At 40.9% G+C, this 11014-nt stretch overlaps 1 protein-coding gene across 1 annotated transcript; it reads left to right on the top strand.

Annotated features, from left to right (window-relative positions):
• The first annotated feature begins 3298 nt into the window (after positions 1-3298).
• On the top strand, positions 3299-9968 carry LOC142401688 (actin-binding protein WASF3-like). The gene is made up of 9 exons (XM_075487153.1): positions 3299-3375; positions 5575-5776; positions 6975-7109; positions 7211-7364; positions 7450-7567; positions 7666-7850; positions 8932-9156; positions 9255-9559; positions 9698-9968. Exons 2-9 carry the CDS (start codon positions 5644-5646, stop codon positions 9853-9855), a joined length of 1413 nt encoding a protein of 470 aa, XP_075343268.1. The 5' UTR covers positions 3299-3375; positions 5575-5643; the 3' UTR covers positions 9856-9968.
• The last annotated feature ends 1046 nt before the right edge of the window (positions 9969-11014 follow it).

Below are 11014 nucleotides of genomic sequence, written 5' to 3'. Positions count from 1 at the left end.
AACAGTTTTTTAAACCGAAAGCATCCCGTTTAAACAGATCTTTTAAGCCAATTAAATTCTTTCCCACTGCCAGTGTTTAAGCTCAGAGCTCTGATGGCTGCAGTGTAATCACAGAACTGCCTCCGAGACAAGCCCATAAGCCGCGATAGTGAGAGAGAGGCATTATAACCTCAGCAGGACTGAGGGTGAGCTGCCAGATATTTTGCAAACAGGTAAAAATCGATTAATCGCCGTTCTTCTTGTTGATTAGTTGCAGTCGGAGACTTCATGTGAGATGTTTACAAATGATAAACGTGACTTTCTGTCATAAAAACGTCACTAGTGCTCACTGCTGGAGCCTGAGTTCTGCACTGTTTTCTGTGGCTATTAACGCACATCAGAGCCAGAGCATCATTTGACCAGTTGAATGCTGATTTGAATGCCTTTACCATTTCCACTCAAAAGTCAAATGTTATCAAGTGTTATCTGGTTTTTAAAACACTGTATGTAATGCTTTGAACACTTACCCATGCCAACTACAGGTCCCTTAGGCTCAGAAATCTGCTCCTTCTGGGCATTTCTAGCTTTCAAAGTCTTTGCTTCTTAAGTCTTTATCTGTAAGATAATGATTCAAATTTCGAAACTTCTTCTGCTTCTCGGGGTTTTAGCAAAAGCTAAACTAGTTGGTGTCACTATGATGCTTGGTTGTTGTGTTTTGGATCCGAGCAGGTTTTCCTGAGAGCCTTGGGCGCAGCCTGGATTGTTCCTGCCAACACACCTGCTCCTCGTCAGTACTCATTAAGACGTCCTTATAGGAGCTGCAGGAGCAACCAGTCTTTGCCAGATATTCTCACTATCTTTAGTGGTAAATCGTCTCTCTATATGATTCTTCGTAGAGTTCTCCAAGTGTCTCTGACTAGTGCCTTTTCCTCTAGTGTCTACCTGCCTCGCCTTACCCTGAATATCCCAGCCAGCCATTACCAACAACCTGCCTGCTCGCCTTACCGTGTCTGGATCCTACTCTGACTAAGCTACCACAACTATCTAAGAAACTTTTTACCCTTGCATCCTATTCAGTCTGTAATTGACTCTGAATTATTTGCCGCTTGTTCTCAGGCCGTGACATTTGGACCGTTTGGACCGAAGCGAAGTTTGGGTTTCCTTCAAGTTTTTGGTGTTTCAGTAGAAACACTCAAAAGACATCTGAGAAAACAGGTCTGTCAGGACGTTACTGATTATTCTTTTGGCCACAAAGAAAAACTGAATATTTGGCAGAAATAAGTGTTCAGCTTGTATTTTCTGTGTGATCAGGATTATTTTGTAGAGACCGGGCTGCCCCATATAGACCGGGAGAGTCTCTGCAAAATGAGAAACTTCGGATTTCACATTGAACTCATTTTACCGATGAAAAATTATTTTTTGATCTGTGTTTTGATTTGATTCAAGATTGTTTTTTTATCAAACAGAAAATTGTAATCCCATGGCCAATTTAGGGCTCCCACTGATCTGCACTGTAGGACTGCTGTGTCCCCCCAGCCTTTTCAGCACATCTACATGAATATCAGACCCTGTCTTTAATTCTATAAAATGTTTTTAATTTTAATTAATTCATTAATTAATTTACCTTTTGACATGCTTTCTTCTGTTCAACGCTGAGGATTTCCTGTTTATTTTTCATAGAAGCTGCTAAGAACAGGAAAGGGTTTTGCAAAGATTGTAAAACTGTTACATTTTACTGGGCTTCCTGCTCTGTTTCCACCCACCGGGAGCAGACATCTTCTCCTTTGGACCAGCTTGTGCACGTTTAGGGAGAGGCATGTTTTTCATCTTCTTTTTCTTCTCTTCCATCGTTAATGCTGTTGTCTTCTCAGTTCAGACTTTTCAAATCTATATGCATAACACATGAAAACAAACATTTCTTTTTTAATTTGTCCTTAACTGGCCACCGTTCACGGTTCTGGATCAAACTTATGATACAAACACACACACACACACACACGTATATTTCCGCCTACACTCTCCACTGCTGCCACCAAACAAAAAATGAGAATTTCCTTATCTAAACAACGTTAGCTCCACGTTTTAGGAATAAATAGAATAAAAACGCCCTGAATATATCCTCTGTTTCTTATTTAAGAACCATTGCACTTTGACACGGGGCTACACGCTGGTGTTGGGGTCAGCACAGTCGAGAGGGTTCCAGGTTCAATTCCCAGCTGTAGTACTCCTGCTTCCTCTCACCGTCCAAAAACATGCATGTTAGGTTAATTGGTGACTCTAAATTGACCCTAGGAGTGAGTGTGAATGTGGATGATTGTTTGTGACTCGTGACCTTTCCAGGGAGCTGGGATAGGCTCACGCCCCCCCCCCCCCCCCCCCCCCCCCCGCTACCCTAAATTAGAATAAGCGGTTAGAAAAAATGGATGGATGCACTTTGACACGTGAAAACCGACCTTGTTGTGGAGATCAAATCTCAAAGCTTATTATTAGTTGGTTAGCTTAAAAATGGCTGAATTTTTACAAAAACATTACTGTCTTGAGTAGCAGCTGGTCATAAAGACATCACAGGCTTATAATAGTGTTAGCCTTTGCTAGTATGTCGACTTGGCCATGACTTCAAACACACTCCTCTTTTATAGATTCTGATATTTAAATCTAATACAAATAAAATGATAATAAGCACTCTGACCTTTCTCTTTATCCTTCTTGAACTTTTACCACAACCGAGGCAAACGTTAGTCTTTAAACCGTTGTCATGGTGACCGCTGTTCTTCTCTTTCGTTCCATCCTGGGCACATGTTGAAAAACCGATTTAAAACCTTTTCTTTCCTCTTTCGACCAAAGCACCACAAGATCCTCCGCTCAAAGTGATCTTATAGACAAACTTAAATCATTATATTGTGAGACCACTGAAAGTAAAATGGCAGCTCCAGATCAGAATGTAATGCTTCGAAACTTTTCAGTTTATTACTGTTTTAATTTGTGTTTTTTCTTTTTCAATTTGATCTTTACTAGTTTGGACTTTTGTGGGTGTGTCAGCATTGAAACTGCTTTAGCACTGTGCTAATACACTGTATCTGCAGTATGCATATGTTCATTGTGTAATTATACTTTATCGCTTTGTTGTTTTGGCATTCATGCTAAATGTTGCTACTTTTAAGCTCATGAACAATGCAGATTGCATAGTTATAGGTGGATTAAACATTGTATCTGTAAAACAAGCAATGCCCATGTAATAACTGTGAGTTACTGTTTTTTTTTTTTTTAATGCTGCTTATAAAGATTTAATCCGGCATATCTGGGTTACACTGATACCTCCCCCTGTCCAGGCTGTGCCATCTGTGAGGAGAGCACGGCATTAATATGTGTGCTGGTGGAGAGCTTTCAGATCAAATGGTGAGTGTTGCATTTCATTATTAATCCAGGTCGTCCTCACTGAGATGATAACAGACCAGTTCAGCTGAAATGCTGCTCTCTTATGCAAGGTAGGTTATCTGAAACAAGAGCAGGGAAAACTGAGAAAAAGGTCGAACACACGAAACAAACGCACACATTTCTGATCTCTGATTGGTATGAAAGAAGCTCAAAAGCTGCACATGGTGTACTTTCAGAGCTAAGAAGATTTTGCAAATATTGTATTAAAATAAGTTTTTTTGCTGAAAACCGTGGTTTGAGAAGTCAGAAAATTGATCAAAAGTGACAATTTGTGTTTCTGCTTTCTGTATCACACAATAAATTTAGTATCATTCAAGTCTTGGCTGTAGCTCAAACTAATTTTGTGACACTTCTGGTTATTCCAACAGATCCCAAAGACCAAAGCTCAATCAAATTAAACACATCAGGCAACAATTAAGGTGTTTTTTTAGGTCCAAGGTAACTTTAAAAAAGTTGCCATTGAACATTAAAATCAGAAAGGCAGCTAATGATTTATGTGCCTTATAAAATCACCTAAAGCATCCTGAAATGAAACAGTGGATGTTAAGGTCCTGCAGCCTTAACAACGGTGATTGGACGCAGGAGTAAATCTGCTGGCTAAATCCCCTCATGGCTCAGATTGTGATTTGGACCAGGGATTTGTTTTCAGAGTGAATTGCGCTCTACATAGATGACGGTCACTTTTCAACTCTCTGTAGGCGTAGGCAGGCAATCAGACCGTCGCTTTAATTTGGAGGAAACAGCTCGGAATAGACTTTGACTGTTCCTTCCCTGCATGCTGACGTGAAGAGAAGACGAAGGAACTGAGCCAACGGAAACTCACTGCCAGAGTAGACACCACTGTGTAACCGTCCACCTGGGACCGCCGGTAGGCAATATTGTTGTATAACCGTAGCTCTGAGAGAACAAGGCTACCTGTGACATATTCAAACTTTGTCAAGAAAAACAAATTGAGTAGCTTAATAATTACATAACAGAAAAATAAATTAAGGTATTGCTAATCAACCAGAAAGTGTTGTTAACCTCTCTCTGCAAAGTCTGTTTTAAGGTTGAATTTGTTTTTATTAAGTTAATTATTTGTTCATCACGGTCTGAATGTCAATCTCAAATCTGGCTTTGTAAAAACCACATCTGCATAAGATAAAAATCTTCTCAAGTCAGCCACTTAATTGTTGTCAGACACATACAACCAGTCATAGTTGTCCTTAAATTAAGTTACTTAAATGAAGGACAAACTAAATCTAATAGAAAAGGAAAACACTATCTGAAACTGTGACTACATTTATTTCTGGGGAAAAAAACATGGATGGAGTCAGCCAAAGACTGTCAACGTAGATAACTTTGCTAATAATTATAATAATTGAGGAACGGGCCCCTGCATTTGTTTAAAATGCTAAAATGTTTATTTAATATTGATGTGAGAGTTGCAAACTCGAGTCCTCACTGTGTGTGAAGCTGCTGCTGCAAAAGAAAAAATAAGTAAGAAATATGATAATTGTCGTCTGTAAGTTTAGTCCAGTTGTTATGTTATGCTCACCAGTCTCTGTGATCACATGCAATCCTGTTTTTGAAGCTCATTTTAAAAAGATGTGCAAATTATATTGCATATTTGCTTAAAATAATTGCCAAATCCTTTTTTTTTTTTAAATAAGCTTGCTGAATAAAACAGATGCTGCAGAGCATGTTGAATCCACTTTGACAGAAGGTGATAAATTTAGCACAAGAGTCCAATGTACAACACAGAATAACACGAGAACAAAACCCTTAAAGCTTGTTTGAGTAGTCAATGTTTCAGCTTTCTGTTGAAAAGAACCAAACCAAAAATAGATAAAAGCTTTGCCAATCATGGATTTGTTATTATTATTTTATAACATCGTGTTTTTTTCTATCATAAGTGTTCGTTTTTATCTGCAAGATTTGAAAATATCATACAGAAATCCTTGCACTAGCATTTGTGTGCATATAAAAAATTATAATATGTGTACTGTCCATCACGGTGCTTCACCAAATGAATACAATAGACCTATTAAACATTATCAACCTGAAATCTAGGCTTAGTGTACAGGTAAGTGCGCTTTCTGCATTGAGCTGGATTGTCACTGCACTGCTATATATAGTTTCATTAATGGAGATTAAGCCGCTGATTATCTCACTCTGCAGGTTGCAGCATCCGGTGAGCTGCCAGCTGTGTCCTCTGCCCCTCAGACTGTCGAGATGTGAAAAGGGGTCATGCCTCTGGTCAGGAGAAACATTGAGCCTCGGCACTTGTGCCACGGCGCCGTGCCTGATGGGATCGGCAGTGAGCTGGAATGTGTCACCAACAACACTCTGTCCGCCATCATTCGTCAGCTCAGTAGTCTGAGTAAGATCACAGTGTTCAGATGTGTTCTGTGTAGGGGGGGACATGTATGAAAACACTGCCACATTAATAGCGAATCCCACAAACTTACAATAAAACAAGTGTTTCTCTATCTAAGAAGCAGTATTTCACCCATTATTATATACCTGCTTTATTCTGCAAAGTTGCAGAAGAGCTTGTTCGCATCCACAGGAGCAAGTTGTGCATGCACAACCATGCACAACTTGCTCCTGTGGCTGATTTAAAATAACAAACTAGACTAACGCTCGTGCCTTTGGACTTTGGGATGGAACAAGAGCTCCTGAAGGAAACCCACACAAGCTGAGAGAGAACTCTATAAAGAGAGGCTCCGGCTGACCGGCACATAAAAAACCTCATCCCTGTCACAGCGGGGTCTTAGTTGGCAGTGTTCTGCAGTTATTATTTCAGGTCAGACTGGACAAACACACCACAAAACTCACCAGAAACTGCCGGTATTTGATTTTTTTAGCCACGGCTGTGTCTGGAAGTCCCACATTCATTCACTAAAGTCACTGAATAAAGTCCCTGCTGTTGCACAGTTTAATGCAACAGACCAGTACAGAACCACAACAGTCCGTCTTTGTAATTTACCGAGTGTATTTCTACATTTTCCCCCCGAATACCTGATCTCAAAAAGGCTTGAGTCATACATATTCTGATTTTCTCTGTTTCATAGTCCTCTCAACTGTTTCAGTTTAATTAGGTGTATCCTCTGTAGAAAGGACCTTTCTTGTGAAGGTGCTGCTCTGAAATACAAGAAACTGAGAGAGAAAAATGTAGAGAATTTGTTTTCCTGGACATCTGGTCCATGGATTTTCTGACGAGTGCCTGTATGCGTGTGAGCGTCTGTGGATTTGCTGAAGTAACGGGGGCTTAGAGCTTTGTACAACAGGCAGATGAGATGAAGAGTAGGTGGGTACAGGCAGCCTCATGATAGCTTTCACATTAAGTGGATCTGAGCCGTAACGTTAGATAGAGCAAGCAAGCACTTAATGCAAGAGCAAAATCCAGTGCAATGATCTAGAAATGCACTGATAGTTCCCATCAGGAATAGAAGTATAAAGGATGACTTCACCTTTTCGCTGTGTGAAGCTGTGCTTTCCTCCTCTTTTCTGGCCTTTGAGATTTGGCGTGCTTTAAACGGATTTCTTTTTCTCACTTCATTTGCTTCTGGTTGCAGGTAAACATGCAGAAAATGTTTTTGGGGAGCTTTTTAATGAGGCCAACACCTTTTATATGCGTGCAAACTCTCTCCAGGACCGCATTGACCGCTTGGCAGTCAAAGTCACCCAGCTGGACTCCAACGTGGAGGAGGGTCAGTTCACCAGAAGACCACCCTGTCTGCTGATTTAAGAGTCTACTCTTTTGTTTACTCTCAGGTGCTTTAAATGAATCCCCTGTCTTCCTGTTTCGCAGCCCCTCTTCAGGACATAAACATGAGGAAGGCATTCAGAAGCTCTGTTGTTCAGGACCAGCAGGTGTTGTCCAAAGGCAGTATTCCCAACTCTGTGGCTGACATGTACAACACCTCTGACGGGCCTCCGCCTCTCAGCACCCTCACTTCTTACAGGTGCTGCGAGGTTTTCAAGTCAAGCATCCAGTCGTTTTAAATGTTCCGTGAATAATCTTGTTCCTAAATGTCTTCATGAACACAGAGAGGATTCAATTGATGCGATGAAATTCTATTCGGACCCCTCGTACTTTTTTTACTTGTGGAAAGAGAAGATGCTTCAGGATACTGAAGACAAGAGGAAAGAAAGGCGGAGGCAAAGAGTGAGAGCACAATTAGCTTATTTTGTTTCAAGTTGATGCGTTTACCCATCGAGTGCTTGTTCACCCATCGTCTTTCCACCTTTTTCCGCCCTCCACAGGAACAGAAGCGATGCGTGGACAGCAGCACGCTTCAGCGCGAAGTTAAGAAAGTGAGAAAGGCTCGAAACCGCAAGCAAGAGTGGAAAATTATGGCTTTCGATAAAGAGCTCCGTCCGGACCACCACCATCCGCAGACTCTTCGGCGGGGAGCGTCATCAGAGGGATCGCTCTCTCCGGATGGCAGGTCAGTGCTTCATAGTTCTGTTCACAGAAGGTAAAGATGCAGCAAGTTTAAGGTTCTTCGTTCGCAGGGCCTGGATGATTGCTCAGACTTCAAGAAATGGACAGAGATTCATCTTTCAGTATACTCTCAGAAAATAAAGTACATAATTAAATAGAATAGAATAATTATTAAATAATTAATTATTTAATTATTATCTAATTATTATTAGCTAGCTTATTTATAATTATTTAATTAATTTTATTTTATTTTATTTAATAGAATTAAATAGAATAAAAGCAGACTTACCTGAGTGTTAAGCTGTCAGTTGTGAAATTGATGAACTAAGAAATATCCTAAGATCCCAAAGAGAGCGAGAGTGGCGAAAGAAGACGGTCGAAGGTCCACAACATGTAAATCCACGAGGATGAAGACTAGTGATGAGCTGGAGCTAAACATGTAGATTTATCAACGCTTTCAGTGTCTATCAGATTGTAGACAGCTAGCTGGCCGGCCGGCTACGAGAACTATACATGTGTAACCTGCGCATGGTCTGTCAGGTAGTCACGGGACAAGATTGATATTATTAATATTTATATAATATATTCTTTTTTAGTATTTTATTTCGAGGATACTCAAAAATGGCTTAGAAGATAACATCTTCATTGAATACTTAAGGAAACAGCGAAACCTTCACATTTAAAAAAACATAACTACTAGCCTACTGAAAAATTACTAAATAATTATTTTAACATATTAATATTTAGGCTACTGCCATTTCTAAGACTGTCTATTGTACCAGCATGTAGAACAAAAGGTACATATATGCACCTTTTACCATTTGAGTACATATATGTACCTTTTGGACCCTCAAAAAGGTCCATATAGGTACCTTTAGGTCCAATAATTAACCCTAAGGGGTACATTATTATAGATTGTACCTCCGGGGGGGGAAAAAGGACCCCTATTATAGTGTAACATATTCCAAGGCACCGGACACGTTTTGCCCACGTTTTTATCGTTGTTGAGGAAAGTTTCTGGTTTTATTAACCCTAACCCCACATGGAGATATGAGATGAGAATCTCCCTGTCATTGTGTACCCAGGCCGGACCTGTTGGACTACCCAGTTCCTCCAATACCGGCCCAGGCTGCATGGAATTATGCCAAGTCCCATGATCACGTCCCTGGGAACGTGCACCCTCCTTTACCACCTGTGGAGCATGAATACCACAGCATCGATGTCAACTATAAGAGAGTAACCTACGCCCCAGCGGAGCCTCATGCAGCGGACCAGATGAACGATTCAGTTCTTCTCCCCACAGATTACAAGTATGTGCATCTGTTGCTTCCATAATCAGAGAGAAATTCAAATGTAATCTCATTTTCAAGCGTTTGCAACATAATTCTCCTTCTTTTTACTGTCCCAGCTCTATTCCTCCGCCTCCTCCTCCAGGCCCACCCATCCCATCAGCCCAGACAGCCTTTGGTTTCCCTCTGGGTGCATTACCACCAGCGCCACATAATGGAGTCTTACATGTAGGCCCAGGGTTCCCACTCCCACCTGTACCTCCTCCGGGGCCCTGCATGGTCCCTCCTCCCCCAGGTCCCCCACCTCCTCCCCTCCCTCCCCCAGCAGGACCCTCACACTTGCCAGGACACAGCAACAGCAGCAGAACAGAAACTAAACCTGTGGGAGATGTGAGAAGTGACCTTCTGTCTGCAATTCGCATGGGTGAGTCGGGGCATCTGCACAGTTTCACACCATTTCTTTGGCTCTTTTATCTCTTTATGGGCTTCTTTGAAAGTGTTTGTTGCTTTTGCATCAGAGCCAGTAGTGCAACCGAATTTAAAATGTTTACATCTTCATTAGGCATCCAGCTGAAAAAAGTCCAAGAACAGCAAGAACAGCAGAACAAACGGGAGCCTGTGGGGAACGACGTGGCCACCATCCTATCCCGGCGCATTGCAGTTGAATACACCGACTCTGAGGATGACTCTGAGCTCGAGGAGAATGAGTGGTCAGAATAAGCTGTGCTTTAGGATACCTTCAAAACACCTCAAATATATGTGAATCGTTCTGTTTGGCTCCATCTAGTGTACTCTATATACTGTTCACTGCACCTAATGTTAGTTATTCTGCTCTGCCACATTAATATTTAATGTGTTAATGCTTCGACTGCACGGTTTGCACAAGTTTTTCTTAATCTGATGAGAACTCACGTCTTCTAGGCTAAGTAAGTGTTACCATGGTTTAAATGAGCCATTATTTATCTTTTTTTTTTTAACTTTCACTGGGATTTAATTGATCTGATAAAGTATCCTCTTGAGATAAACTGACACCTTGAAAAGACCTTAGCCGACTCTAATCCAAGCATCAAGCCTTTTTCACAGGATATTCTGACAAGCTGCTGTTGGAAAAACACTGGTATGAATAATTGATGCCCTGATTGGCTGAATTCCATGTAGCTTCTTCAGTTTCAGGGTCTTTATGTTGCGAACACTGGCTCCCTGTCACATAGTCATGACTGAATGGAACGCTGGAGCAGACCTGAGCCGTTGTTAATGTTACTGCCAACACCTGTGCTTTTCCTGCTATGACAAGTCAGTGTTTGTTGAGTTAAAAGCTTTTCAAATGCAGCATGTTGGAGAATGACTTGTATATAAAACCCTGCATTATGTTAATTAGAGTTTTTTTAAATTGCTACCTCAATTTTTTGGCCATTTTACTGTCTCGCCATACGTGAAGTAGGAGCATTATATCTTCTAAATATAGTTTGTTCAGCAGTCATATTATGTGTTGTGATGTGTCTTTGAAAAAGCTGATCGATTAAATTTTTTTCAACTCATCCTGTGAAGGCCTCATCCTTGATATCTTGTTTCTCTTCCTCTGTGCTCTCGTCCTTCTTTAACTTTTGTAATGTGGACCGAATTTATTTTGACTTCTGTAATGCTCTATATTTCCTGGATTGTCTATTTCATGAATCAATCTATGGGACATAAGGGATAGTTAGTATCTGGGTTTATAGATAAATTCGTTCACAGAAAGTGCAAACATGAATCAGGTCAAATTAAAGCACCTTGATTTAACGTTAAATAACAAGTTCATCAACGTGAACCTCCAGTTTATGACCAGCAGGGGTCAGTAGTGCGCCTAGTGGGAGGCTTGTAGACCAACGAAACGGTATCG

This window comes from Odontesthes bonariensis, chromosome 16, assembly GCF_027942865.1.
Source record: "Odontesthes bonariensis isolate fOdoBon6 chromosome 16, fOdoBon6.hap1, whole genome shotgun sequence".
NCBI lineage: Eukaryota > Metazoa > Chordata > Actinopteri > Atheriniformes > Atherinopsidae > Odontesthes > Odontesthes bonariensis.
Note: the sequence above shows the minus strand (reverse complement) of the source record. Positions and strands in the feature narration are given on the sequence as shown.

Bases quoted from the DNA above. Each gene is read 5' to 3' on its own strand.
- LOC142401688 (XM_075487153.1), top strand. From the start codon at position 5,644: ATGCCTCTGGTCAGGAGAAACATTGAGCCTCGGCACTTGTGCCACGGC. The intron at 7,365-7,449 runs GTGCTGCGAGGT...TCATGAACACAG, and splicing joins AGCACCCTCACTTCTTACAG to AGAGGATTCAATTGATGCGA. The intron at 9,157-9,254 runs GTATGTGCATCT...TTACTGTCCCAG, and splicing joins CTTCTCCCCACAGATTACAA to CTCTATTCCTCCGCCTCCTC.